Below are 15085 nucleotides of genomic sequence, written 5' to 3' on the forward strand. Positions count from 1 at the left end.
GACACAGTTAGCTATAAAGATGTATTCTAATCTATTCTCTAGAATAGCAATAGGTTATAGGGGGCGAGTACTGATGGCACTCCACCCGCAGGATTAATGGAGCGGCTGAAGACCAACTTCCGCTGACGGATAGGACTAGTCTGAGAACACCGCTAGGGGTTCGGACTTCGGTTCCGGTCGTTGTAAATTCGATCTCCTTTCCCCCCTTTAAGAAGGGGTTGTCTTTCATCTTCTACGTAATTCTTTTCGCATGTATCATCTGCATTTATCTACTTTTGTTTGGTAAAGTTTCAAAGGGCAGTCAGCATAGTTAAAAAAATAAATACTCTTGAAAAAGAAGTTGAAGTGTCATTTATCATAATTTTATACTCATACTATTCGTAACCCGTTAATACTATTAAACGGTCTCTCATTATACAATTTGTCATTACAGATCAAAGAATACTAAACATTTACCGCTGCCCGTCTACTTGGTATCTAAAATTGTCATCTACGAGGTTGCCAAATGCTAACTAAAAAGATGACATCTGAGAATAGTGTCATTTCTTAAAGCTAGTTTCCCCGCGGCGCGCGTATTTCTGTTGATGACGTCAGATGTCAATGAACTATTGGCATTATCTGAAATAGGGTTGACGAATATGTATACGTATGCATTTCTATTGTTATCTCATGTTAATTTGATAACAGTAATTATAACAATTTCAAGTGATCTCATATATTGTTTTCTGTATGATTTGCCGCGTTTGTTATTAACCTAGTTATCATATTTATATTAGGTATAACTTAAATATAAATATAATATAATATATAAGTTTACTAGCGACTCGTCCCGGCTTCGCATGGATGCATTACAACTCCTTGAAGTTCTCGGCGTGTTATATACTATAACAGGCATATATTATACATATAAACCTTCCTCTTGAATCACTCTATCTATTTCTGAAAACTGCATTAAAATCAGTTGCGTAATTTAAAAGATATAACTGTACAGACAGCGGCGGCGATTTTATTTTATGTTATGTAAAGATAAATAAAACTACTAAAATATTTTTATTCTCTGTGTGATGCTCAAAGGAATGAGTTTTTAATAGATAGTGATGAAATAGTGCCCCCGGTGTATGCTGGTGGTGTACCAGTGGAAGATGCTAGGTTGAGCATAAATCCATAAATACAGTAACTTATTTTTTTATTATTATTATAATGAGTTTCCGCTTGGTCTTACCTCATCTGGTGGGAAATGATGGCGAAACCTAGGATGTAGCCCACTTACCCAGAAGATATCTATTCACCATACCTTGAAAAGTCCGGGGTTTTATTTCTCCGAAACATGAAAGCTGGAGGTGTGTCACATTATTTGGTAGTGCATATTAAAATGACGACCGGTTCAGTGCGAATATATGGAATTTCCCGACGTAAGGATGAAGTCCTAGAAATGGCTAATTGCCGACTATATGTTAGCATATCCTCATCTCTGCAAAAGTTTAACCTATTTAGCTCATTATTTTTTGTTGTATTTGTAATAATTAGGTAAAGGTTTGTATAAAAAATATGTTTATCTACCTTTCTTTACCATTTATGGAATAGAACAACTATGATATTGTAGCGAAGAGTTCAGATAGATCGTAGATTTGGACGTGTTTTTGTTTAGTTGTAGAAATATGTAGTAAAACTATTTATAAAGGAATGTATGATATATATTTTGATGGTAATGGTCGTGAAGTGACATACATATAGTATATATAGTACATATATGTAGTAGTATGTATAATACATATATATATACTTAGTAGAATTTAGTTTATATACTTTTGATTAAGAAATACAATAAATAAACTTTAAATAAGTATATTAATATCAAAAGAGTTTGTCAATAGTTTTTCATATTTAACCAATTCAAATCAGCCATCTACACATAATGAAACAAAGTCTAACCTATTCATTAACAGTTAAAATTAGAATTTAATATATATACATATATTTATAATTTAACAAAAATATATATAAAACTTCTGTAAACATTTACGCATGTCGTGGCTACCAGTAATTAAGTCAACACTATATACCTGACGATCTTGCAAGGGATAATAATTGTAACTTAATAGTGTACCGTTGATCGCTCAAATAAATAAAATAAAATAAATATTCGAAAAATTATACAACAAAGTAAAATAATTGCTTTAAACTTAAAAATCTTCATATAAAATTGTCATTATATCTTTAGTTTAAAAAATTTTCACATACAATTTATAGAAGTTGTCTTTTTATTTCATAAGCGAAGCGAAGTATCCAAGCGAAGCTGGGGTGTGCAGTTAGTCGATAGTTACAATTGTTTATTGGCACAAACGTGTTTATTTTCCGACAAGGGCACAAAGCAAATTATACAATAATATCCCGCCTTATCTGGCCGTCAGCGACAACTGTTGCACTACATCGAGCTGCGATAATGCTCTATTTATTAATATTTCAATAACACGCTTCTTTAAGAATTACCCCTATATTTTTCTAAGTCTAAACCATGTTTTTTTTTGAGTAAGCATATTGTTATAACTCTGTCTGTGACATAACTTTTTAATTGTCTATTTTCTATATAATGGTCATTGATTCCATTGTAATGTATACATGACAGTTCACGTATATTAAATTTACTTACTAAATTAAATATACTTTTGATTAGACATATACATATTTTATACTACTACTCATTCGGACGCAGACTCATCACACGTAGAATGAAAAAGACACTTGAGTGTTACTCTATTGAATATATATTGTTTGAGATAAATAATACACATTAACAAAGATTAGGTATGCGACATAGAAACATAATACGAACAAACAATCATATTCATGAATACAAATGTTAGTACCGTGCGAGGAATCGAATGTGACCAGCGGATGTAAGACGGTGTGCTAAACCACTGGACCACCGAGGCCGTCAAATCAAAAATAAAAAAATATGAAGTTAAATATCACAAAGACGGATACTACTACTAAATATTATAAATCTGAAAGTAGGGATGTTTGTTACTCTTTCACGCAAAAACTACTGAACCGATCATCATGAAATTGTGTACACATCTTCTTGGAGGTATTAGAATGAACATAGGATACTTTCAATTAAAAAAAAACCAAATTTTTTTGTTAAAATGCGAGCGAAGCCGCGGTTAAAAGCTACTAGGTTATATTGTATCACAAAAATAATCTGTAGGGGGATGAAATAAGAGTTTAAACTATGCAGTAGAAGTCACTCACAGCTAGAGCTTATATATTTTTGTTTCGTCTAACGGGGTCGTCAACCTAACTGTATACATTGTTCTGAAAACTGAATTACATCACTACGGTGATTATTTATGGTGATGAGTAATAACGGTTTGAGGTATAGACATCATAAACTAACACGTCTCCCTCCGATTGAAATGAAACACAATTCTGTGAGGCTGACAGATTCATTAATACCCGTAATTTTACATGCACATGGAAACCATTTTGATTTATTTTACACAAAGTTCATAGCAATAGCTATAATAATAAAGCATTTACCCGCGGCTTCGCTCGCGTTAATTTATCTCCTTAGGAGTGGAATTTATCAAAATCCTTTCTTAGGAGATGCTACGTCATAGTAGCTTTATGCCTGTAAAGTCTCAGCGCGATCGGTTTTAACTTTATTTTTCTAAAATAAAAGTAGCCTAAGTTACTCCATATTACATTAGCGACCTACCAAAAAAAGTCCCGTCAAAATCGGTCCAGCAATTTCAGAGAGTAGCCGGAACAAACAGACAGACAAAAATTGTAAAAAATGTTATTTTGGTGTATATACCGTATTTATATTCATATGCATGTAGTAAAAAACGGTTATTTCAATATTACAAACATACACTCCAGTTTTATTTATATGTATAGATAGCGAAAGTATACGACCAATACAAAACTTGAATAATAAAATCTTAACATGATAAAAGGCGCTAATTATCACCCTGCTTGCGTTTAGTAGTCATAAAACTATGATATCAACAATATAAATTATTTAAGAAAATCAATGTAGAAGGATACTGTAATCTATATTAATACATATAGCTAAAGGCTGTTCTTTTTGTAAGTGTAATGGTAGACATGTTTACAGCCGTAAACAGTACAGGTTTCACGGTGTGACCCTCTTTGGTAATGCACATGTTCATACCTTACAGAGCAGTGTTTCGGTGCTGATTTTGTACAAACATACAATATTTCATACCTTGCTATATAATGGATGTTATAAGAGGAAAAAATCTTTATTCCTAATATTTTACGGACTCGGTGGTGTAGCGGTTTAGCACACCGCCTTACTTGCGAAGGTCGCGGGTTCGATTCGTCGCACGGCTCAAACATTTGTATTCATGAGTATGATTGTTTGTATCGGTTTGGGTGTTTTCTATGTATAATATGTGTTTACGATAAAATACATATATATATATATTCACTCTATTCTCCCAAATTTGAATTTTAATAACTGTATTTATCATAAACATGTTCCACTATTATTTGAAAAAAATTACGAGCTGAGTTTCTTGTCAGTTCTTCTCATCTCGATATCATTCCGAACTGACGGTAGATTTGACATATCATAAGAGTCTGTAATAGACCTACATGAATAAAGATATTTTGAATTTGAATTTGAATTTGAATATGTATTTGTATCAGTTATCTAGCGCCCATAACACAAGCTTTAGCTAGCTTAATTTAAGTCTAGATTGCTCTGTGTGAATTGTCCTAAAAAAAATTATAATTCTATGATAAGTTGTATGTATGTATGTACATACATAATGTATGCTCATAAATTGTTTGTATGTAGTATATTATCACGTATATGTATGATCTTATATCTATTTAATATAATTACATTTAATTTATTAAAACTAAACCGCCTTCGAGTATCTCTGCACTTCCTAATTTTGGTTGGCTGGCTGGTAGAGAATGCTATTAGCATTAAGCCCGCCTATTGTACAAAATCAATAAAGTTTTAAATAAATAAATAAAAAATAAATAAGTTATAAAGTATGCATCTGGCTTAGATTTCCATGTTCTTCGGTCTGCGGTAGTTTGTGCATACGGGGCATCAGTGGAGGATGATAACATGAACATGAGGTCGGTTCAGTTAGCCCATCATGATAAATTCCTGGGGAATTTATGGCAAGAACAACCTAACATTGCTAGGAATGTGGTCAATAGTCCACATACTACCAAACCACTTTTCCCATAAAAAAATATTTGTAACAGTGTATATCGGATATCCGTCCAAATGATGCAATGGGTGAGTTATTTCTTTTAATTTACTTGGCGGGTAAAACTGCACGGAATAGATAGTATTTTTTTATAGATGATAATGAAATGGCGCAACCTCCTTTGCTAACGGTTTATGCTGGCGGGGCACCGGTGGTGGATGATAAGATGAGCATGAGGTCAGGACAGTTAGCCCATCGTGATTAAATAACCAGGAATTTATCACGATGGTTTCCAGGGGGAACTGCATGGAGGTAAACCTGACAAGGTACATTACTAGCAATAATGATCTTATTGCTAGCAATGTACCATGTCAGGTTCCTCGTACCTCGCCGCGATTCCCCCTGGAAACCATCGTGATAAATTCTTGGTGAATTCACATAACTAACAATCCCCTTTCTCCCCAATAGTAAGAGTTAAAAACTGGTATACAATGTCTCCAGATTTCGTAATATATTCATATGACCTTGACCTCTATAAGTTAATTTGAAGTTTTACACGGGATAATATAAATACGTGGTTTATCGAACTTTCATCTTATAGCGGCCAATAAGTGACGCAATGTTTTAGATGAAACTAATGGTTATACAAATAGAGGGTTTTAATTCCGGTGTAATGAGATTAAAAATAATCGATTTAACTGTAGATGTGACATGAATCGATTATAAATGAGGTTCCGTATATATTTTTTTACTTGGTTACCCAGAAATCGTTGTTTAGCCATAAAAATTAAAATCGCTATTAAAAAATAGGGGTTGATAGAAGAAGTCATTTAGGGCTGCATGTATTTTTAATTCCACATTATAAAAAAAAATAAAAAATAAATGTTAGGGGTGGACAACACTTTTTCTCAGGGGTATGAAAAATAGATAATAGCCGATTATCAGACATACTGAATATGCATTTAAAATTTCATAAAAATCAGTCAAGCCGTTTCGGCGCCTCCGAAATGGTAACTAACGTTGTGACACGAGAATTTTATATTTCATCTTATTAATATTATAAATACGCAAGTACGCATTTGTGAGTCGATGGATGTTTGTTAGTCTTTCACGCAAAAACTACTAAACGGATTTTGATAAAATTTTACAGTAATATAGCTTATATATCACAATAACATAGGCCATAACTTAAGAATATATTATCTAAATTGTACGAAATATAATGTCAAGTAAGTATAATGCAGACGAAGCTACGCGGGTCTGCTAGTATAACATAAATGGTTTAAAATTATGCACCGTTTATCTTTTTCTCAACGGATCTCTAATAATAAATAAAGATTGTCCGGTGACGGCCTTAATATTGTAATCTTTAAGATAAAACACAACCAGATCGACGACTGTTTGTAATTCTCAATATTTGCCGCGGGAATATTTTAAAAGTATATTATCCGTTTGATTATTATTTATCTCTGTGATATAATAGATTATGTTTATCAATATAGATAGTTTTATGTGCGGAAATAGACAACATGGTCAACTCCTGTTGACCATGTTGTCTACTCCTGGAGATGGAATTTTTTAAATATATTATAATGGTATAGTTCACTCGCCTGCGCTAATGGTGGCAAGGCACTAGTGGAGGATGACAAGATGAGCATGAAGTCAGGTTTCTTTAGCCCATCGTGACAAATTCAACCGAAATTTAACATGATGGTTTCCAGGGGAAACCGCGTGGAGGTCAACGTGACATGGTACATTGCTAGTAATGGAGTAATTACTAACAAAGTAGCTATAAGGAAATTAATTTATACAATTTCCCTATAGGCTGTTAAAGTATGAACAATTCGACTTCTTTTTTTATTCAGTTCTATTCTCACAAGTCTAGCCATTACTACTTGTTGTCTAACATTGATTTAGTATATTAATGCAACCTTTGTTGACAGACTCGGTGGTCTAGTGGTTTAGCATACCGCTTTACTATCCGATGGTCGCGGGTTCGATTCCTCGCACGGTACAGACGGTATTGGTCTGGGTGTTTTCTATGTATAATATGTATTTATTTACAAAAAAGTCCAACCATGTATTTATATCAATTGTCTAGTACCCATAATACAAGTTTTAGCTAGCTTAACTTGGGTCTAGATGGCGTTGTGTGAATTTTCCTAAGATTATTATTATTACCTTTTAAATTCAAAATACAAAATATCACGATGAGAATTAGTTGGTAAATTACAAACAAAATACCACATATGATCACCGATTTTTAGTGGTACCTTTTAAGCTTTAAATTGTGCGTTTCAAACATGAAATCGTCAATAAACACCCATAAATGTGGTAGAGCCGTTTATATTAATGCGACGTTTTTAAATCGGGCTATTAACCATTTATTGCCCAGTTTTAGCGTGAATTAGTAATAATCCTGTCATTTGTTTTATTTTTTATTGACTTCAATACGAAAAAATGTGTCAAAGGATTGGTCCAATCCTAATTGGTCCCATACAATGTAAAACTCAATGTAAAGGAGTAGATTTTTTGATACAGTAATACTACATTTATTACAAGAATCTTAAAAATAACAGACAAAAAATTGTCGTCAGATACACGTAAGGAATTTCTAAACTTTGTCTTTACTGTATTTATGGTATACTACTACTGTATATCTTTATATATAAAAATTACGTGCCACGTTCTTAGTTCGAGAGGGACTCCTAAACTACTGAACCGATTGCAAATTTGATTTGCGCATTGTGTGCAATTTGATCCAACTTGAAAGATAGGATAGCTTACACCTCAATTTATAGTCGCAATATTATTTTATTCAAGAACCTTAGCCACAGCAACGCGTAGACGGGTCTGCTAGTATTATATTCATATATAATAGATTTGCATACAGTACATTACTGTATCCACCATCCAAATCTTAAAAAATATATGTTATTATCTAATTGTATCACTCAACATTATTATCAAACTAGCTTTTGCCCTTCGCTCGCGTTAATTTATCCCCTTTGGGGTGGAATATATCAAAATCCTTTTTTAGGGGATGCCTACGTCATAGTAGATTTGTGCATGCAAAGTCTCAGCCCGATCGGTTTAAAATTGACAAAATTTCATACAAACTCTTATCCCCTTGGGGGTAGAATTAATCAAAATCCTTTCTTAACGGATGCCTACGTCATAACATCTACCTGCATGCCAAGTTTCAGCCCGATTCGTCCAGTGGTTTGGGCTGTGCGTTGATAGATCGCTATGTCAGTCACTTTTGAGTTATATATATGTATATATATATATAGATTTGACATCTATTCTATCTAGTTAATACAACTTTTAAATTAAATTTAAACACTCAATGTTCCTTAGTAATAATGTATTTATAAGTTTTTTTTTAATAAATGTATGTGTCAGAATAAAGAGAGAAAAAAATAATCTGTAGTTTAAGCAAATACAAAATCAACCTTTTTGTCTATACGAATATGACATAAAATCTTACAAATTTAATAAATAACCCTATCTATATAAAGTTTGTTCATTTATCATAAATCAGTGAAAGTAGATGATTACCTACTGTCGCTTACCAAGTAATGAAGTAGCTTCAATATTGATTAATTTTTACATAAATATACCTTATGATAATTACTATAAAAAATGAGCTCGCGGATTCACCCGCGCGAAATTTATAGCCTATTTTATTCTGATATATAAGCTATATTACTCTAAAGTTTCATCGAAATACGTTCAGCAGTTTTTGCGTGAAAGAGTAACAAACATCCATCCAGCCATACTCACAAACTTTGGCATTTATAATATTAATAAAATTATATGGTCGTTTAAAGAACGCATAAAATCACATATAAATAATTTACGACTAAATACCACAGGTACAACAACCAAAAGAAAATTAATTTGTTTTTATTTTGCGATATTTGTCAAATAACAGCTATTAAAATTTTATGTGTTTATGTACATATATTTTTATTTATTTAAAAACCATATCGCCTCAATGTTAAGTTAAAAAATCATCCTGATCATCTGCGGTCCTTCGGTTCTGATGAATTGTGGTCCTCCACCGTGCGTTTTTCTAGAAACTTATTTCAATGCACAATCACATTGGGGCATCACCTTCCAGCATTGGTATTTCCGAACTAATACGATATTGAAACCTTCAAGAAAAGAGCTTATTCCTTCTTAAAAGGCCGCAATGCACTTGCAATTCCCCTGGTGTTGCGGGTGCTCATAGGCGGCTGTAATAACTTACCATCAGGTGGGCCGAAAGCGAATTTGTCCCCAGGGCTATAAAAAAAGGTTATATTACTTCGCTACTTGTATGTTCTACAAATATTGAACGACAGCATGTTTATGTTTCGCACTGACCGGTGCAGCGTAAATTTATTGTATACATAAAGACTTGTTGACATTAATCACGCGAAATTTACCAAAATTAGCATTTACGACTTAAATATTAATCGTAATATCATTTACATCATAATAAATGCTTGTTTTAACGGTCTCAGTGGTCTAGTGATTTAACGCACAGCCTTACTACCAATGATCGCAAGTTCGACTAAAACAAACAAGGAGGAATGCGAGGAATTGAATCTGCGATAAAGGAAAGTAAAGCGGTGTCCTAAACCGCTAGACCACCGAGACTGTCTATCATTGCCTTTGTCATACCTATATGTACATAGTATAGTATTTATTTTTTATTTATTTGTCTACTTCTTATTGCACCAGATACAGAAAGTAATAAGTTTAAATAAACTGATACAAAAGGCGTCGCGTAACTTTGGGCAGATAGAGAATGTAACATAAGATAAAAAAAGAAATTATTATCATTACTTACCAATTTTATCAAATATTTTCACACATTTCATTTGACGGCCTCGGTGGTCTAGCCGTTTAATACACAGTCTTACTTCCGATGGTCGCGAGTTCAATTCCTCGCACGGCACATATATTTGTATTCATAAGTAATAGTATAATATTATTTGTATGATCTGGGCGTTTTCTATGTCTGTATGTATGTATTTACAAAAAAAACGATGTATTTGAATCAGTCACCTAATACCCATAACACAAGCTTTAGTTAGCTTAACTTGAGCCTAGATGGCGCTGTGTGAATTGTCCTAAAAATCAAATCAAATCAAATAATATTAGTTTAAAATCTATGGCAATTGCATCTGCGCATATTTTAAATCGGCATTTGCGAAGTTTTATTAGCCTGCTTCCATCTGTAAGCAACCGAGACTCTGTTACTGTTACTCGTATTTGTTGGGTATAGATACGTCACCATACATCAAGTAACGAGTAATAGATACACGATTTGTGGTATAAGAAGGTGTTAATGTCGCTAAGAGGGAATTTATGTTGTTGAAAATAGCATTTCCTGTTTTGCATGTAAATATTCTAAATCCAGACTTGTATATTTATATAGAAAGCATTTAATTTAAACGTTCGTTTCTATAATTATAGTGTGGTTACAGAATTGCATGTTTCAACTGAACTGTGATATTAATAGTAGGCTGAAGTAATTCATATTGTTGCCAGTGATTGAGTACATATTTAAAAACAATGTATGTTCATTTATTGTGTATTATTTACTAGCTGTGCCCGCGATTTCGTCCGCCTGGAGTAAACGACTAATGAAGGATTTTCATACATACTTTAGTCTGCTATTTTATTTCACAAATTTTGTTTTACAAACTTTGAATGTCATATTTATATTTAATCAACAACCTAAAAAATGAGTTTCGAACTTGTAGCTTTAAAAACGATACTTCTATATAACCTGTCGTCTCACCTTTCAACCACTTACAACCCTTTTTTCGTATTAAATAGTAGCCTATGTCCTTTCTCAGGATATAGACTATCTGTGTACCACTAAATCGGTCCAGTAGTTTTGGCGTGGAAGTGCGACAAACAGACAGACAGAGTTACTTTCGCATTTATAATATTAGTAACGAGTGAGGATTGTGAGAGAAGGATTGTTGATACATTTAATTCTAAAACTAATTTAGATAAATCTAAAAATAATATCTACTACCATCAAGTTTTTGATAGTGTGTTAATTAGTTGATAATAACATCATTATATTAAAAAATGTAAATATTTCTGAATAACAACCGTCAAGTAGATCAATAGCTATTGAAAAAAAAGTAGAGGCATGTTTTACAAGCTGTAATCAAAATTTATACTGAACATACTCGTACTAACAGAGTACAATTTATTTTTAGATTTACCGCAGACACTAACAAAATTCTAAATTGTTACAGATCGTGTGATCCCGCAAACATCGGATCGTTTGCGGCTTGTAACCGAGAAGTGGCGAATTACATCGTATGGTGCAATAGTTAACGAAACAACATGCGAATAGCGATGTCACTAAAACATCGATATCGAACTGAATGAAAATCACACGTTGGGCGCCAATGAAGTTCCATTAGGCGCATAAGTTTCTACTTTAATAGCGAGTGTTAGAGGTGAATTTGCAAGTTTGAGGGTATGGTTATTGGCGGACTTTGAGGACGTGGAGGGATGAGAGAAGGGGTTGTGCAGTGACGGCGGCGGGGCGGCTGCCATGGGCGCGGCGCGCCATGCGTTTGCGTACGCGCCCGCTGCGGTTCATTCTCGCGGCGCTAGCGCTAGCTACCTGCGCCGCGGCGCCCACGCCGGAGCAGCGCGCGCAGCGATCGGCGAACCTCAGCCACATTACGGGCACTTCCAGGAAAATACAGATGTTCCTCAAGAATCGATATCTACAGCTGCTACCAGATGGCACTGTCAACGGCACCACAGACGGCAAGAGCGAGTACAGTAAGTTTTTTTTGTTTCTCTGCATCTTTATTATTCTGTATGTCGATATCTTTCAATGTTTTCTGTAGCGATGAAATGATTAAACTGTATATGTGAAATTAATGAAACAACAGATAAAATATGGTAATTGCTTGTAATGTAGACACGAAAGGTAACAGCGAAAAACTGACAATGAAAATATCATAATTCTAAAAACTCTGAAAAATAGACATAAAATTGAAATAAAAATCTAATAAAGTCCCAAGATTTTGTAACAAATCTGAATTAATGATTAAACATTACTTCAGTACTGCGAATTCTGGAGTAGGTTACACTTTTCTGAATTGTATTTGTTGACATAAAACATAATGTGGTTTTCCTGATTTCTACCATTCTTCTAGGTACACATAATTATTTATGTGATGTTTTTTTTTATTTATTATTAGATTGTAGATGTTTATATTATGCATTACATTAATCTGATATTTCCAAGGTTAGGTTAGGTTAGGTTATTTACTTATCAATTTCTTATATTTACTTCAATCTCTACAATCTATCTATGTATAAGATAATGCAATAAAATGAAAGAAAATCGAAATATTTCTTTCGTATTACTGGAAAAAAATTGGAAGAACAAAACGTCGTCATCAGATAATAAAATAATAAAGAAACTATTCCTTAACCACATCATTACATAAATTAAGATAACTAACTATTCCTTCAACACCCGTTAACAACAAACGGTCGGTTAAGTGGCGATTTAGTTAGATTTCTTTCGTTTTGCGCAAAACAAAAACTGATATGAAATGCAAATTGGCGAACGATTAACATATAAACTAGATTTAGCTCTTAACACGAAGTCTACACGTTTAAGTACTTTACATTTAGTACTGGAAGTAAGTTTATCTTAATACGCATCATGTGGCAAAAGGAATACCTTTATAAAGTCATTTACTTGAACCATTAAATGTTGGAATCGACAACATCGTTTAGAGATAACGTATGCATCAAATAAAAAAAATACGAATTTTTTTATACCCTTCCAATAATAACCTTCATCTGATATTCTAATTATAATATCCGTTTTATTTGTAACAAATCCCCTCTCGCAACTTCACCTGCATTACATTTTCTTCGTTTTTGAAATATTTTTGTTGATACTTCTATCTACAATACATCGTCTTTCTCAATAAATAGGGAATCTTTAGTATTTTTGGGAAAGAGAAGGAAGCATTATGTCGTCTCTAGCGCACACTGCTGTCGTCTTGCGGGCATTAAGCTGTGAACGGTGAGTGAGACAATTGGTGTTTGAGATTAGATAATGAAGAGTACAAACAGTACACTATCCAACAATAAAAAAAAACTATTTGTTCAGCAGTTATAACGTAATTGATTTTAGTCTCGATATTCTGGTTTATGGTCGCACCATGATATATAAGACTAATTGAGTTATTGCGGTGGCACTTATAAAAAAGAACACCTCATGATTGTCAGTTTCATAAATCAATTCAACGCCGTGAAGTTTTTGTATCGGAAAAAAATGTATAGAGTTTTTGCTAAATTTACGTGTTCAATCAAATTTTTTGAAATCTTTTTTCATAGTTAAGGCTAGCATAAACGCCATAAGAATTCAAGGCTATGTGTTATTCTGATGTATAAGCTGTAAAGTTTCATCAAAATCCGTTAATTTTTGCGTCAAAGAGTAACAACCACCCTTACTCACAAACTTTCTCGTTTATAATGTTATTAAGTTATTAAGAAGCGTTATTGTGCTAACGTATTCTATTGTCTTTTGAAGTATATTGAAATGTCCACATTATACATTAAAAATAATAATCTCCACATAGACTGAACTTACTCGGTTTCTGCCCATAAGTGTGATATACCACAAAGCGTAAAAAACCATCAAAGCTGTGAAAATAAAGCATGCAAATAATACTAATAATAATAATAATAAATATGTTTATTATGGCATCAATGGCTCATTTGTTAGTTTTTTTCTAATCTAATAGAAATAGAAATAATCTTTATTTTAATAAACTCTTTACAAGCACTTTTGAATAGTCATATATCACATATTGTTAACACCAAATTCAAATTCAAAATATCTTTATTCATGTAGGTCTATTACAGACTCTTATGATATGTCAAATCTACTGTCAGTTCGGAATGATTTGGAGATGAGAAGAACTGACAAGTCAGCTTGTATTTTTTTTTAATGTTGTACATATTTACAATAATACTATTTCATTTAAATTCCAATTTGGGAGAATAGAGTGACCACCAGCATATGCTATATAAAAAAACCTTATTGTTTACCTACATTTGCAAATAAAGTATTATTATTATGTATTTATATTATATATCTCCCTTTTTATGGAGGTAATACGTATTATTATTTACGTTATTGTCGCCTTTTCTCAGCTTTTGCTGCTTGCTATTATTATCATATTTGTTATTCTACCGAATGAGTATTCGGAACGCAGATTCATAACAAGAAGAACGAGCAAGAAAATATTAGTAAAGTTCTACTATTACTCTATTATAATATACTATTTTACATTGAACTGCGAACCAGCTTTGCTCTAGCTCTATTCCAAGACGCTGAACGCCTCTCACGCCATGTAGATTTTTAATATTTTTTATCCAATAAAAAAAGTTTGTAATGGAATGATTACATATTCAAATCTAACATTCAGGGATGCCAACCGATACGGTTGGCATCCCTGTTGGTATGTATATCCATAAGGGGACGAGATTTTTGGTCCCCGAAATTGAAAGACGAACTTCTTAACATTTCGCGGACCATAGTTTTACCGTAGGAGTGCCGGGTCCATTGTGTTGCAGAGAGGGAATCTCTGAGTAGTTCCCGGGACTGCTGACCGGGGTGTAGTTTTAAGGGACCTCTTTAACTACGCACTTCAACTTCGTACTCGCCTTCACCGCTCGTGTTTCTCTCCCTGCCTAGCCAAATCTGGTAAGAGCCTGCCAGTGCAGCTTTAGATATAAGTTCTGCCGTTCTAGACAGGCCATGATCTTTTAGAAGATTGTAGGCAGATTTCGTTGGTTTACCTCTCGCTCCGAACCGCATATAAAAT

At 33.3% G+C, this 15085-nt stretch overlaps 1 protein-coding gene across 5 annotated transcripts in view; it reads left to right on the forward strand.

Annotated features, from left to right (window-relative positions):
• Nucleotides 1-15085, forward strand: part of LOC131846441 (uncharacterized) — a 201318-nt gene that overhangs the window by 42318 nt on the left and 143915 nt on the right. For all 5 annotated transcript variants that reach the window (XM_059195737.1, XM_059195742.1, XM_059195738.1 and 2 more), the window contains one exon: nucleotides 11468-12008. In XM_059195737.1, the coding sequence (XP_059051720.1) occupies nucleotides 11789-12008 (220 nt within the window). In that variant the 5' untranslated portion in view covers nucleotides 11468-11788. The remainder of the gene's footprint in view (nucleotides 1-11467; nucleotides 12009-15085) is intronic.

The sequence above is a fragment of the Achroia grisella genome, unplaced genomic scaffold (assembly GCF_030625045.1).
Source record: "Achroia grisella isolate CSIRO2021 unplaced genomic scaffold, CSIRO_AGI_Agris_v1 utg511, whole genome shotgun sequence".
Taxonomy (NCBI): Eukaryota; Metazoa; Arthropoda; class Insecta; order Lepidoptera; family Pyralidae; genus Achroia; species Achroia grisella.